Below are 15,662 nucleotides of genomic sequence, written 5' to 3' on the forward strand. Positions count from 1 at the left end.
TTAAATGGAGCGAGGATTTTAAAAAATGTTTACTGACAATTTCATATGTTTATTTATATATATTTATATATTGATCTTCCTCACCCGGGCACCACCCTTTCCCACGTCTGTTTAGAGAGTTTCCAAGGAGGATGATCCTCCTACCTCTACCTGACGGTATTGCATGCTTGTGTCACCACATCCAACTTCACCCACGACTGGGTGTGAAACCTAGGTTCCCTGTATGCCAGGCAAGCACTTGATTAACTGAGCTACAGGCTGTGTCCCCAGCCTGAGAAGGAGTTCATTTTTAACGTGGGGGTGAGATGATGCCTTCCAGTATGTGACGGAAATTACACTTCGGGGACTGAGGGTCAAGTCTGGGTTGCCTTTTAGCTAAAACTTGAAGGCTCTGGCCCCCAGAGAGGAAGAGCGCAGTTGCAAGGCAGGCTATGAGAAGAAAGGTCTCCACGCCCTGGCCCCCGCTGCAGCTCAGCCCCAGGGAGTGGTTCGAGCCTTGGATGCAGCCCCCGCGCAGGGGCGGGGCCCGCGCTCCGTTCCAGCCCTCAGTGGGGCGGGGCCGCGAGCACACTGTCACCCGGAAGACGCCGGCGGGTAGGCTCCGGCTGGACCTCGTGGGGTCTCCTTGGCAGGAGGGGAGAGGACAGGGGTTGCAGGTGGAGCAATGCTCAGTTCCACCGTGCTGGGCGCTGTGGTAGCCGCGCTGGTGGCTTCAATGCTACTGTTGCAGCGTGGGGACGAGGGGTCCGGGGCTGCCCCCAGGTAACCCCGGGTAGGGAATGGAGCCGGGACCTGCAGCCCTGCCCAAGCGGGCTGGGTTACCAGGGTCAGCGAGGCTGGGTGGTGTAGACACCTGGGCGCATCCAGCCGGGTACCTGTGAGGTGCCCGGATTGGCCACCGTCACTGGCTGTGTGACTCAGCACTTCCCCAGGGTTGGTACTGTGTAGAGTAAGTCTCTTCTGCCCAACAGTTAACAACCCTTGTCCCCCAGGGTAAAGAGTGTCCCCTAGCACTCTGAGAGAGGTACCGGTGGGTGTTGTTTCCCCAGCATGGCGGACAAGGAAACACTGCTGAAGCTTCGGGAAGACTTCAAGATGCAGAATAAATCCGTCTTTATTTTGGGCGCCAGCGGTGAAACCGGAAAAGTACTTTTAAAAGAAATCCTGGGACAGAACCTATTTTCCAAAGTAACGCTCATTGGTCGGAGGAAGCTCACATTTGAGGAGGAAGCTTATAACAATGTGGTGGGTATTTGAGCTGGGGCTAAAAGGGAATGTAGCCGCAATCATTTTGCTGAGGGGAAGGTGTCCATATCCAAAGGCTGACAGTTGCCATGTGGTGGTGGAGATGGAAAATGATCAAAATTGGGCACGATTGATCTAGAAGAGCCCTTCCATCAAGCCCTGGGTTGTGCCTGGCTTGCAGGCCTGCCTTTTATAGGATAGCATCCTGCAATGCTGTCTGGTGTTCAGAACTTAGACTGGAATGGGGGTATGGTAGTCAGGGAAAGGTGCTGTTTAGTTACTAGAGCGCAGCGCTTGAACATTTTGCCTACCTGTGTGCTTCACGTTGTCAGAGTGGGAAAGTGTGACAAGGACTTTTCTCCCAAATTTCTCCCAAGCAGGAATCCTCCTCGCTTGACACCCAAGGCTTGTGTGTTTGTAAACACATAGTGCCTTATTTGTAAGTCAACAGCAAATGGTAATGTCAGACTTCCATCTGGTAATAATGCCCAAGTATCTTAAGTTGGAGAGTTGTGGACATTCTGTTCTCAGTAAACAAGAGTTACCTATCAACCGCAGCAAATTAAAGAGTGTAGTGTGCTGTTGGGACCTCAAGGCAGTCAGTCTCCCATGGGCCCTACATGTTTTTGCCTGGTGTGCACACTTGCAAATGCAGGTGGTTGATTTCCTGGTTGTTTTGTTTTACAAATGCCTGGTGCATCAGAACTGGCTGATTAAAATAGACATCTCTGCTTGGGCAAAGGTGGGTGCCGGGCGAACTCCATGGTCTAGTTTCCTGAACCCTGGGGAGATTCCTGGCAAGTGGAGTCTAAGATTGCAATTTTCTCTGAGAGCAGGTGGTACACCTCTTAACCAGGCCATACTTAATTCAATTTAATTTTTCTTTAGTATCATATATACCATGCCAGGAAAATCCTTCAGAAGGAACTGAAGGTAGTGACAATCCAAGATTTCATGTGAACTCCAGTGTGACATAATAGTGTGCCTTTGATGGCACTCCTAGACTCTTAGATATAGGTGGCTTAGGTTCGAGACAGTGTTTCTTTAACCAGGGAAGGCTGGCCTTAAACTCAGGTCCCCCGCCTCTGTTTCTGCAATTGGCTCCTTTCTTAGCTTGCCAATTTCAGTGGAGATTAGAAATGCCACAGAGAGGGGTTGGGGATTTAGCTCAGTGGTAGAGCACTTGCCTAGCAAGCGCAAGGTCCTGGGTTCAGTCCCCAGCTCCGAAAAAACAAAACAAAAGAAAAAAAAAAAAAAAGAAATGCCACAGAGGAGAACGAAAGGCGCTAGGGATGCAGCTCGGTTGATAGAGTGCACGCCTAGCACGGTTAAGGCCCCTGGTTCAGTCCCTCGAACTCTGCGATTGGATATGGTGGAGCACACCTGCAATTTTAGCACTTGGGAGGTAGAGGCAGGAGGATGAAACTCAAGGTCAGCCTTAGGTACGTGGGAAGATTGAGGCCAGTTTGGCCTTGAGAGAGAGAGAGGAAGAAAAGGAGGGAGGGAGCAGGAGAGGGAGGAGAGGGAAGAGAGGGAGAGATACCGAGGACGGAGCTGTACAGCTGCAGAGGCTGACTCACAGGTATTGGCAAGAGTCCTAAGAAAATGCCTTTGTCTCAGGTTCCTTCTGGATCATTCTAATGAAGGTAGTCCATGAACTGAATTGAAGAGTAGCCCCTAGACATTACAACTGAACAAAACCAAGACATACACATGATCAGCGATTAGCCACAGGTTGGAAGAGATGGCTCCCGGAGTTAAGAGCACAGGCCGCTTTTACCCACATAGTGGCTCACAGCCATCTGTTAGTTCCAGTTCCAGAGAATCTAACGCCCTCCTCCGGGCCCCTCTGACAGTGTATACATGTGGTACACAAACGTGGATGGAGGCAGACAAAGTGCCCATACACACAAACTTTAAAAAAAAGAAAACAAGGGGCTGGGGATTTAGCTCAGTGGTAGAGCGCTTACCTAGGAAGCGCAAGGCCCTGGGTTCGGTCCCCAGCTCCAAAGGAAAAAAAAAAAAAAAAAAAAAAAAAAAAAACAATAAACGCTCTGCCACAGTTGTACATCTGTGGGCACCAGGCCTAAGATCCGAAGCTGGATCTTCTTTGAGATTCTAATTACCGTTTTGTTTCCACATCCTACCCAAATAGTTTCCTTCCTGGTAAAGCACAGAATGGTATACTTTGTTTTCCCAAAGGTAAGGTACACATGACCTTGGTATTTGAAATTCGACTTGCCCTACTGCAGTTACGTGTTCTGTGGACGTACATGCGAATCATTGATTATCAGTTCTGATGGAGTTATTTTCATTGCCTGGTAACCAACCCAGGGCCTCACGCGTGTCTTGGAAGCACTTGGCCTGAGTGGCCATCCACACTCAACTCCACATTACTGTGTTTTGTAGGAAAAGGGGAATTTGGAAAATCTGATATCACGAGCTTAGAGGTTCCGGCAATCATTTGCCATCTCTTCTTTACATCTCAAAGGGTTTTGCCTCTTTTTGGAAGTGTATGAAGTTACATGCCATTGTGCCCTTCCTTGTCTAGAATCAAGAGGTGGTGGATTTCGAAAAGCTGGATGAGTACGCCCCTGCCTTTCAAGGTCACGATGTTGGATTCTGCTGCCTGGGCACCACCAGGAGAAAAGCTGGAGCGGTGAGCAGGAAATTAACCCTATTCTTTACTGGCCAGGACTCGAGGATATCTCCCTTCCTTCCTTTCAAAGACTGGCTTTATTTCTTTTATGTGAGTGTGTATAGGGGATGGGGGCTGTGCCCACAGACTTCAGAAGAGTTACAGGTGTTGGTGAGCTACCCGGCAGGGGGACTGGGACTGTGGGTCCTCTGCGGAAGCACTCTAAGATCCCAACTGCCGCGCCATCTTGACAGCCTCAAGGATCCTTTTCTTGCTTACTCTTTTTTTTTCTTGGGGGCACGCTGCAGTGCTTAAATGTAAAGATGTGCTTAAGAGTCCATCTGCTGTCCCGTCTGTATTATACATGGGGTATTTCCGATAGGGTCATCATCTCTACGTAATAGCCTCTGAGTTAAGGCTGAATGCCAGATGCATGACAGATACTTAGGTGATGAGCCGATGGCAGACGTTATAATCATCACAACGTCCCCTGACTAAGGGAGGCAGCCAATAGTCTCTGGGCAAACGCAGTTGGCTCAGGCTGTGGGCGGCGAGCTTTATATTTCTCTCCACGATAAATGTTTTAGGTTTGAAGCATTTTCTCTCTTATTTGCTCCAATCTGCTTTCCAGCTATCCTTTAAACTTGGAAGCTAGATCGTCAGAACCCAGAGGCACGATTCAGTCAGCCCCCGTGATGACTTAGCCACCAGCAGTGATTCAGCCCAGGCATGACTCAGCCCTCGCTGACGCAAAACTGCTTTAATACACATTTTTATTTTCTCTTTAATGGTGTACGAAATTGAGTCAGCCCCTATCCAGAAGCTGTAGTTTACTGCATAGTTAAAAGTCATTGTTTATAGTATAGATCCTGGGCAAATGTTTTATACATCCTTTTTCAGTTTAGATCTTGAATATGGTTTGTTCATCCAGCAGGATTTGCTTGCTTGAGTCCGTATATCTATTAAATATGTGGGACATTGATTTCGCTGTAATGATTGTATTAGCTGCTTTTTTTCATCACCGTGACAAAGTACCTGGCAAAGCAACTTAAGGAAGGTGAGGCTCACAGTCCGAGGGCTCACCAGCATGGTGGGCAAGACCTGGTGGTGGGAACATGATGGTCATCATAGCTTTAGTCTGGGAACAGAAAGATGATGCCAGGGCCCAGTTCACTTTCTTCCTTCTGTTCTCACGGAACAGTTCGTGGAATAGTGCCATCTGCATTGAGGGTGGGATTCCCACCTCAAATTAACCCAATCTAGAAATGCCCTACAGACGTGCCCAGATCGAGTTGACAGCATTAACCTCTACAGTGACTCAGTGACTTATACCAGTTGTTGTTGTTGTTGTTTTCGAGATTCCATTTTTATCTTTCAAAGTGTGTGTGTGTGTGGTGTGTGTAGTGTGTGTGTGTGTGTGTGTGTGGTGTGTGTAGTGTGTACGTGTGTGTTTTACAGGTGCTTATGGAGGCCAGAGGTATGGAGCTTCCTGGAACTGGAGTTAGAGGCAGTTGTGAGCCTCCTGGTGTGGGTGTTGGGAATTGAACTCAGGCCCTCTGAAAACCCAGACTGAGAACCTGCCCTTAGTTGCTGAGCCATTTCTCCAAGCCCCACTTACAGTAGCTGTTATGAACCAGTAGACGCTGTGGCTGTGAACTGTGGGTTTCGACCAGCAGAATATCAGCTCGGTTGTGTCTCTCTAGGCCTCTTGGTGATACAGAAAGCAATTCTACAAATGTCTCTAGCAAAGGTGGACATTTGTGTCCTGGGCAGTTTTACACATCCAACCTGGAAGCTCAGGGGTAGGAACTAGATAGATTACAGGGAAGTTTGCTTCCTGAATGCATTTCTTCCTCTAGAAGGGATCATATTCCTGCTCAGCTGGTGTGGTCCTTTCTATCCTGTCAGTCATAATAAGCGCCTCCTCCTAAAGCAGCCTTCAGCCTTAGGCTCAAGCCTGGGTTTGGCGATGACTCAGCAAAGTGAACTGCTGCACTGAGCAGAGGGCGAGGCAAACATCCTACACTATTGGGGGAAAAGTTAAATGTCGCGCTAAAGCTGTAGCTCTAATCAGAGGAAGATAGTTTAATCAAGGTGGCTCCCACAGGCCACTCAGTCCTTAAAATCAGCTTGAAAAGATAAAGATAATTAATGAGTACAAAAGGGCAAAGAGCAGCCAGGTGACTAGTCTCAGAAATGAGTTAGTAGGTAAAGGATCAAAAGGATGCTGGCAGGGTAGTAAGTTGTTTCTACCTCTAGAAAGGTGTGTGTTCGTGTGTGTGTGTGTGTGCAAGCACGCATGCTCAGATTCATGTGTTAGGGTGCACATGTGGAGGTCAAGGGACAACTTTTAGGAATCTCTCCCACCTTGTCTACCACACTTCAAGCTAGCTGGCCTCCAAGTTTCCAGGATATTCTCCTGTTTCTGCATACTATCTTACCTTAGTAATACACGGCATAGAACTTCATCTGTTTTGTTTCATTTTTCCTGTAGGTTCCAGGTGTCAGACTCAGATTACCAGGTCTTTTAAGGCCTGGTGTGGTGGTATGTACCTGTATTCCCAGCACCTGAAGGACTGAAGAGTCCAAGGCTACGTAGTAAGCGTGAGACCAGCCTGGAGTTTGTGAGACCCTGTCTCCAAAGCAAAGGACAGAGACCTTTAAGAAAAAAAAAAAGCTAATTTAGACTCAGAGTTATAACACTGTTTGGAGGTTGCAGTAACTTAAATGGCTAGGAATCATGGTTCAGAGGGGCTTGTGGCTTTCTGAGCGCTGCTGGGATTCTGGGTCACTGGACCTCTTTGGAGAAGGACTAGCCAAGTGGCTAATCAGATGGACACTGCGAGGCCGCTGGCAGGCCTCATCTCTTTCAGGAGCTGTTTGTTACAGGGATACTTTTTGCCTCAACAATTTTGGTCAGAGTGTTGGTCAGAGAAGTGTTGTTCAGATCCTATGAGAAGATGGCTAAGTCCTTCTGTGAGCCTTTGTGGAATAGTCTCCCAAGATGCTCCTAGCGAACTCGCATTGGGTAAACAACAGCCTGTGTGGCCTCTCAGCTTTGCAGATTAGAAGTCTAAGGCCAGGGTGTCATTGGGTGGCTCCTCGATGGAAGTGTTCTCTTCTGGGCTCTCCCCCTGTCTTCTGATAGTTGTCTTTATAAGACCTTTGTGCGTGTGTCTGTGTCCATGTTGTCCTGTGTGATGAGGACAGGAGTTGTTGACATCATATGAGGGGGAATTGACTCAGCCCAGCCTCGTCATTACAAATTGACTCTGCAATGAGTCTTTCTCCAAGTGAGACTGCGTGCTCAGGTATCAGGGTTAGGATCTAGAATATTCTTAAACCTATGGATTTCCACTAGCACCGACGCTAGGCAGACGTCTTAGCTTTCTGCAGCTGTTTGGAAACCAGTTTCTTCATCAATGGCTGCTTAGATGCTGCCCTCCTTCCACACTCACAGGGCACAGCTGTGTAGCCGGAGCAGTGGCTTTCTGACTTGGCTCTAAATCCAGACGTGCTAGATGAGCGTCTCTGGGGTTAGAAGCGTGTTGCCTGTTTTGCAGGTTCCTTGGGAGATCTGGTACAGCTGGTCTTGCTCCCCTGTTGGACTTGCTACTGGGGGCCATGGAGCTATATTCTTCTGCTTTTCTAAGAGCTGTAGTTCTAATAATCTTGCTTGGTCAAGTGAAGGCTGGGGTACCCTTGGGAAGCAAACGTACCTTTAAGAGCAAAAGTCAAAGACGCTGCTGGGAATAATGCAGGTCCCTCGTGTACAGTATGAGAAGGATTTGGGTATCAGGTTTGGGCAGTTTCATCCCTACCACCACCACCCATGTGTCTCCCCTATTAGCAGTAGACTCTAGCAGTCCAGATTGTCATATTCTTGATCCTGTTAAAGTGATTGATGCAGCCATTGCAACATTTACTAGGCATCTGTAGACGCTCATGGCTTCTGATCCTGATAATATACTCTGATAATCCAGCTTGGGCGTTGAGTGCCACCTACCATCAATTTTTGTATGGCCTGTGGATGACAGATGGGTCTTAAGTGGCTGACTTAAATGTTATGCTGCATGAAAATGCAGTAAGTTCTAATTTTAGTTTCCAAGGATAAAGCCCGTTTAGAACACAGTCAGGTTCATTGAATCTCATGTCATCCATAGCATTCTGTGCAGTAATGGCAGATGGGAGTTAGCAGAGCCCTCACAGCCAGCGTATTTGTTCCTGTTCCTTTCCAGAATAAGATGCCCAGACCTGTTGGGAGCACCACTGCTATATTTGATGTTCAGGCGGAGGCTTGTGAAATGGTGAAGTCCTTGATGGTGCCAAGGACTCAGATCACAGGTCCTCTGGGCAAACAGGTAGCTGTGTAGCCTAGAGTATGCAGGTTAGTGTCAGCTGAGCACCCCTCCTGTCTAGCACACAACTCCCTTCCGCCTGCAGTGACTGAAATGAGTGATGGGCTCAGGAATTCCCAGTGGCTGTTTGGCTCGAGTTTCTGTGCTTTTCCTCTAAGAAAGAGCTGTCTCTCGTTTCTGTACATCAGATAGGGAGAGGCCATCCAGGGCATGCGCACGGGGTTTTGGATGATACAGTTCTCCATTGGCATCTGTTTTTCACTCCGATTTAGGGTGGAACTGAGAAGAGGTGAAGGAGCAAAAACCCTAAACAGAATCACAGCTGAGACCGTTTACACAGTGATAGGCCTTCCTCCTCAGGAAGGGCCTGGAGACTGTACTAGAATGTTCTCTGACACTATCCGTTCTTAGATATCTTGTATCAGTTACCTTTCTATTGTTTCAGTAAAACATTGTGGCTGAGACAATTCATGGAAGGGACTATTTGGGCTTATGGTTGTAAAGGGTTAGAGTCCATGATGGCACAGCAGAGGCAGCAGGTGGCAGGCTTGGAGGCTGGAGCAGCAAGCTGAGGACTCAGGTTTGGAACCACAAGCAGGAAACAGCCCACTGGAAACTGTGAAAGACTTTGAAACCTCAAACCCTGCTTCCGGTGACAGACTTTTTCCAAAAGGGTCACATCCCAAACAGGGCCACCAATTTGAGACCAAGTATTCAAATGCTTGAAACTGTGGGGGACGTTTCTCACTCAAACCACCCCACTTCTTGACATGAGTTGTTCTCGGCCTGGAATCCTCACATTTGGGTAGTAGAGGCAGGAAGATCAGTACCTCAACATCATTGTTGGCTACATAAGTGAGTGTGAGGCCAGCCTGAGCTACGTGAGATCCTATCTCAAAGCAAGAAGAAAATGACAAAGATGGGTTGTTCTAGAGTCACAGAATTGTAGTGTTGTTAATTAGTTTTTCAGATATTGGTAAAAAAAGACTAGAAGATGCATTTTTGTTTGTTTGTTTGTTTGCTTGCTTGTTTTTGTTTTTCTGAGACAAGGTTTCTCTATGTAGCCCTGGCTGTCCTGGAACTCTCTGTAGACCAGGCTGGCCTCGATCTCACAGAGATTCACCTCTTCTGCTTCCCAAGTGCCAGGATTAAAGGGGTGCATTAGCATGGCCAGTGAAGATGCATTTTTTTTTTATTTTGTATTTTACTAAGACTCAAGAGTATCTGGGCAGTTTGTCTATGCTCATGGCGTGGTCCTTGAGCCCATCTCTGCCTATGTGTATGCATTTTTGTTTGTTTGTTTTGAGTAGATCCTGGGAAAGAAATTTACGGTGGAAACTTAATTCCTTATTCTGGAAAGTATCTCCATCTTGGAGTAGGACCATTGGCTGTGGGATTTGAAGACTCACTAGCATAATGGAATTAATATTCTCTGAGGAGAGGCCTGAATTCTCTCTGTGTGTGGTTAGACAGTGAGGTAGTTTTTCCGCAAAACTGTCTTTAGGGTACAGAGTACCTTCTGAAGTTTGTTTTTTTTTTTTTTCTACTGCTTTTAATTTGAGCAGTAGAGAGTAATATTAAATAAAGCTATGTATAATATTAAAGCCATGTATAATCAACCCTTCTGCATACAGCTAGAATCTTCCTTATGCCACCCTCCCCCACCCTAGCACACATCGGTGTCCCCAAGCATTCCGAGAGACTTCATGTCAGCTTGTTTTCTGAGTCCCTGGAAGCTGTTGACCCTTTCGCTTTAGCATCTCATTCAGCAGCTAAAAGGCCATGCTGTCAGTGTGAAGGAAGTGAAATTTAAAATTTAGTGTGCTTGGAAAAGTGCGTTTTTATAATGAGCTTGAGGGCTCAGAGGATTTGTGAGGTCGGTTGGGATTAACAGCCATTGATTGCTAATAAAACAATATTTAGCTTTGTCTGGAGAACAGCCCTGGAGAAAGGTGTGGGCACCTTGTCACCAGAGCCCATTGAGTCGGGATGATGGGCTGGGGGCCGGGGTCCACACGTTGGCGTGGGTGCTGGTCCTTCAAGGAGCTGTTGTCAGTTGCTAGCTGGGCTGGTGAAAGGAAGGACGCCAGAGCCTGCTGGCTGGGGTGGTATTGATATGCCTTCGCCCACTAATCAGCTTGAAAGAGTCCCATGGTATTTATGTCACTTTAATTCCCATCAAACAATTGGGGGCGACAGCACTCTATTAAGGGGAGGTTGATCCAGAACTAAAGCCAAATAAATTAGGGTCTCAGTTTAATCAAATTATCCCTCTCCTGGCCCTGGATTAAGCGAGAGAGATAGCGTCGGTCTGGAGGCTTGTGATTGGCTGAGCCTCTCTTATTTTTAAAGAAACTGCTGGAAAAAGAAAAAGGCATTGGAACACAGACAGCTAAAATAATCCAAGCATTGTGCTAAGGCAAGACAAAATTTATGTTACTAGCCAAATATGCATTGTGAATAATAAAGCAGTTATTAAAGTTGGTTTTAATTAGAGTAAGGGAAAGAAATAAATATGAGACCCAGGGAGGCTCTCTCTCAGTTTGGCATTTTTCCTGTCTACTCTCAGCATATCTAAAATGTCCATTTTGAGAAATCAAGAAATCAACTTTCTCACTCTTTTTTCCCCTATGTGTTAAAATTTAGTTTGCTTCACTTTTTTTTTTTTTTTTTTTTTTTTTAGTTTGTTTATTGTGTTTGGAGACATGGTCCCTGCTCTTAGCCCTGGCTGGTCTGGAACCTGCTATGAAAACCAAGCTGGCCTGAAACTTGCCATGATCTTGCCTCTGCTGTGACTACAGGCGTGCACCACCTCACCTGAGGACCTGGGTTCAGTTCACTCTGGGGTGGGAAAGAATATCTTTCAGTGAGCCTCTGGGGCAACCCTGTCCTTCCCCATGACCCTGTGGGTCTGTTTTTGGTTCTGTTGGTCCGTTTTAATCCTAACTGGATTTACCTCTTTATTCAGTTGTTTTTGGATGAATATATCTTACATTCTGAATTCATATCACTGACTCTGTGATGTGACTTAAGAATGAAGATTCAGCACTGTCCTTACTGAACCTGGATGGGGCAGTGTGGGGAGAGGGCGTTTCCAACCTTGTCCTTGTAACTCAGGCTGTCTTCAGACCCACAGCAGCCCTCTTTAAACATTTAAAGTGTGTGTGTGTGTGTGTGTGTGTGTGTGTGTGTGTATGTGTGTGTGTGTGTGTGTGTGTTAGTGAGCACCCCAAGCACATGTAATGGAGGCCTGAGGACAGATCTGCAAAGGTGGCTCTCTCCTCCCACCTTCACACAGGTTTGAAGTTCGACAGGTTCAAGGTGGCAAGCATCCTCCCCCACTAAGTCATTTTGATAGGTCCCTTTCTAACGTTTTTTTTTTTTTGATTATATGCTTGCCAGCTTTTAAAAAAATTGAAAGTGCATTGCCATCTAAAATCCGAAGTATTTTGTAAAGGCTCCACATAAGCTGGATATCAAATTTCCCATTCTCATCCTGCTGGGTGTTCCTGTGTGGTACTTTGGAGAACCCAGCGTGGTGGATGCAGGGGGGAAAAAGAAAAAAGAAAAAGCAAAGTTGTAAAATTGTTAAAAGAAATGGGCTGGGGTTGGGGCTCCACGCGAAGGGTTTGCTTGTGGTGGATGAGGCCCCGAATTCAGTGATGAGCAGCAGCACAGTCGGCCAACTAATCAATCAGTAGATAAATAATAAATGCATAATAACGAAAGAAGAGGAGCACGTGTGACCCAGAGCAGGCCTGCCACCGAGCCAGTGCTGTTTCCTCGGCTCATGGTGGCTTTGCTTGGTGTCTGGGTTTCACTGCCATCCGTGTGGTGTCGCACGTGTGGTGTCGCATGTGTGGTGTCACTCGTGTGGTGTCACTCGTGTGGTGTCACTTGTGTGGTGTCACTCGTGTGGTGTCACTCGTGTGGTGTCACTTGTGTGATGTTGTGCCGTCCATCTTTGCTGTTGAAGCCCTTGGGTCCATCTGGAGAATCGCAGTTTGAGCCTTTCCCAGAGTATAAGCCTGGCTTTCGACTATGGCTTAAATGCACTTTATTTACAGCTCCATTTCCCCTAGGCCTCCCAGCCTGTAGCATTAGGAAATAACTCAGGTCCTTTTGCCCCCAGGATGGATTTGTCCGTGTCGACCGAGATTATGTGCTGAAGTCTGCAGAGCTGGCGAAAGCAGGAGGGTGCAAACATTTCAACTTGCTGTCCTCCAGGGGGGCTGATAAGTCCAGCAGTTTCTTATACTTACAAGTAAAGGTTTGTGAGTGTTCTGTTTTCCATCCATGGCCATGGGGAAATTGACAATGCTTGTAACTAGTATAATTTTTTAAAAAGCATTAAACACATTGTATTGTATATTTTTCAAAGCGGTGAGAACTGTTTTGGGAGAAACATTCTTAGAAGACAATTATGCTTTAAGAGACCACTTCTGGTGTCTTCGCCATGGATTATTCAGTAAAGTGGGTGGAGCAGAGGGAACCCTGGCGTCTCAGCTACGGAGACTTCCCCTCCATTTTTCTTGTGGCCAAGAGGGCAGAATATCTGTGCCTTTTGCCAGTACAATGCCTGATTATTTCTGACTTTAACTAGAAGTTTTCATTTGCTAATGTTGAAGTGGAGTTGCTGCTGCAGGAGGGCAGACCTGGTTTTGGGCTCCGTGTCTCAGGACACGGTCATCTGTCTTCAAGACGAGAGCAGTGCTTAGAGGTTACTGAGCCACAGACTTTTCAGTGTGGAATCCTTTCACAGAAGCACGCTTGCCTTTCCCCTAAATACCTCCAGCAGAAGGGGCTTTCATCCGGCCACCCAGGTTAAAGGCACTTGTTTAAAGTCCTCCCCTGGACTGGAGTGGACGCTTTGTAAACGCCCCTCGGCAGTTCCACACCATTCAGGGATCCTCATTGCCTTAACTACACTTTTTCCAGGCATGACATCCTGAATTCTTGGCCCCATATTTTATTGGTTCCTATGTCTACTGCCTTCATTGCCTTGGTCTCTCTACTGAGTGGACCTTGATAACTCCCCTGGCCTCTCTTGAATACATCCCTGGTGTGAAAATTCATGGCTTTCTGATTTAAAGCCTATTCTATTTATAATTTCACTTTCTGAGATCTGGGTGGAGGTTGCAAATGCTCAGAAGTGCTTGACACAGAGGGTCATCTATGATCCACTGGGTGGTGGCTCACCTCCTGACTGCTATGTTTTTCTGACCCATTGCACCTGCCTGTACACTCAAAAGGTCGCTGTAGGCCTGGAGCTCTGAGGAGGAACTGAAAAGGGTTGAACTGGTGCTTCATTTACCCTCTCTGGATCTCTTTTGACACTGATAAGTGAGGGGAGTACCCCGGAGTGTGGCCGACCTACCAGGGGCCATACCCTTAAAGAGGACTCATTGTCCCTTCCCGAGAAGTCATGGGCTGTATGTAGCCAACTCCAGGCTGGAATGTTGCCTGGCTTGGTCTTGTGCAGGCAGCTACAGCTGCTGAGTGCTGTCATGTCCGAAAGACACTGTTGCTCACTGAACCTCTGTCTCTCACAGTCTTCCTGCCTCCCTTCCCCTGCTGTGATCACTGAGCCTTGGAGGTTTGGGGGTGATGCTGATGTCCTGTTTGTGGCTGAGCATTCCATTGGCAGCTATGCTCTACACTTGGACCAATAGCAGCTCACCGTCATTGCTCCAGGATCAGATGGTCTCTTTGGTCAGGTCCGAACTTAAGGTTCAGGCTGCTGTCGGTTGGGTCTGACATGAGACTCGAAAGCTGCAGAGGCAGATTATCTTCAAGCCCAGTGATTCCCTGTCAGGGTTTATCTGAGTGCATTGGTCTCAGTCAGACACCGGTTTTATTTTATTTTAATTTTTTAAAAAAATTCTTTTTTTGAATCTTATCAGGGAGAAGTGGAAGCCAAGGTTGAAGAATTAAAGTTTGATCGATTGTCAGTGTTCCGGCCAGGGTAAGTTTTATGCTGCCAGGAGTAAGCAGGGAGGCTGACAGCTGAGAACATCTTGTTCGTCCACTTGTGAACAAGGTCAGCTAGTGGTGAATGGCTTCTCTGAAGGACCCAGCCACCAGCTTTGAAAAAAAGAATAGCGGGGTTGGGGATTTAGCTCAGTGGTAGAGCGCTTGAGGCCCTGGGTTCAGTTCCCAGCTCCGGGGGGGGGGGGGGTGGGGGAGAAAGAAAGAGTAGCTTGGGGCTGCTTTAGAATCACCTGGAACTTCCTGGAAGTAGTTTCTACACGCATTTTTCCCCCTTACATGTTAAATTTTATTCACTTCACGGGTTTTGTCTCTTTGCACCAAATCAAACTTTCCAACCACCGCATGAGCCAAGTGTTTTTCTTGAAGTCTGGAGGTTGGAAGTCTGAGATAGCGGTGTCACTGGGGTTGGTGTCTGCCGAGGTGCCCCTCCTCACTAGACTGCCACCTTCTCCACATGGCCTCACATGGCCTCGCTTGTGCATGAACAGAAAGATATCTGATGTCCTTTCTCCTTGGAAGGACAGCAGCCCTATTCCATCCTCAACATCAATTAACTCTAATTACCGCCATAAGGGCCATCCCCAAATACAGGTACCTTGGGGGTTGGGCTTCAGTTGACAGATTTCGGGAACAGGCCTCAGTCTGAAGTATCCAATATGGTCCAAATATACATGCCCTCTCTTCCTCTACCTTTCTGTCTCCTAGAGTCCTGCTGTGTGACAGGCAAGAGTCTCGTCCAGGCGAATGGCTAGCTAGGAAATTCTTCGGCTCTTTGCCAGACTCTTGGGCCAGCGGGTACGCTGTGCCTGTGGTGACGGTGGTTAGAGCGATGCTGAACAACCTGGTGAGTCCCGGCAGTGGACAAATGGAACTTCTGGAAAATAAGGCCATCCTCCACCTGGGGAAAGACAGCGACGGACCCAAACTGTGACCATGCCGGAGGACGTTCGTGAAAACCTCAGTGCCTGTCACCAAATCAGTCATTTGGGGCTCTATAAAAAGTCTCTTTGTGGTCCTTGGTGGTATCCCTCTCCTCAGACATGCAGCTCCATCAGGAAATGGCAGTGCTCCACATCAGTTGTTGAGAGTCCCGTTGTTCATGTAAGTCACCCAGGAAGCTTCTGGGGAACAGGTTTATATCACATGCCTATACTTTGTAGATTGCAAACAGGGATCTCCGGAGGTGCGGTGCCTCTGGTTGTAAGACCAGCTTTGAAGCACTCCTACAGAGCCATCTGAGCAGAGGGGCCCTGGCACTCCAGGCAGGCGAGCGATGCTCAAGCTTGTTACCAGTCTGGTCTCCTAGTGGCACAGTGCTGATGGTGCATGTAGCTGAGTGAACACTGTGCCTTGACTCTGTGTCAACACAGAGGCTGTAAAACAAGCTTCTGTAATTCTCTGAGGAATAAAAATAAATGGAGAAACCCTGC

At 47.4% G+C, this 15,662-nt stretch overlaps 1 protein-coding gene across 4 annotated transcripts; it reads left to right on the top strand.

Moving 5' to 3' along the window:
• The first annotated feature begins 567 nt into the window (after nt 1-567).
• Nucleotides 568-15,661, top strand: Htatip2 (HIV-1 Tat interactive protein 2). 4 transcript variants are annotated; one of them, XM_087655089.1, is made up of 6 exons: nt 568-762; nt 1,050-1,245; nt 3,797-3,904; nt 12,374-12,511; nt 14,145-14,206; nt 14,938-15,661. In XM_087655089.1, exons 1-6 carry the CDS (start codon nt 665-667, stop codon nt 15,161-15,163), a joined length of 828 nt encoding a protein of 275 aa, XP_087511215.1. In that variant the 5' UTR covers nt 568-664; the 3' UTR covers nt 15,164-15,661. The 4 variants fall into 4 exon arrangements, with proteins under 4 accessions (XP_087511215.1, XP_087511224.1, XP_087511219.1 ...); XM_087655098.1 differs by having other exon boundaries at nt 568-594; nt 993-1,245; XM_087655093.1 differs by having other exon boundaries at nt 568-594.
• Nucleotide 15,662: the final 1 nt, after the last annotated feature.

The sequence above is a fragment of the Rattus norvegicus genome, chromosome 1 (genome assembly GCF_021556685.1).
Source record: "Rattus norvegicus strain SHRSP/BbbUtx chromosome 1, alternate assembly SHRSP_T2T, whole genome shotgun sequence".
In the NCBI taxonomy this organism is placed as follows: domain Eukaryota; kingdom Metazoa; phylum Chordata; class Mammalia; order Rodentia; family Muridae; genus Rattus; species Rattus norvegicus.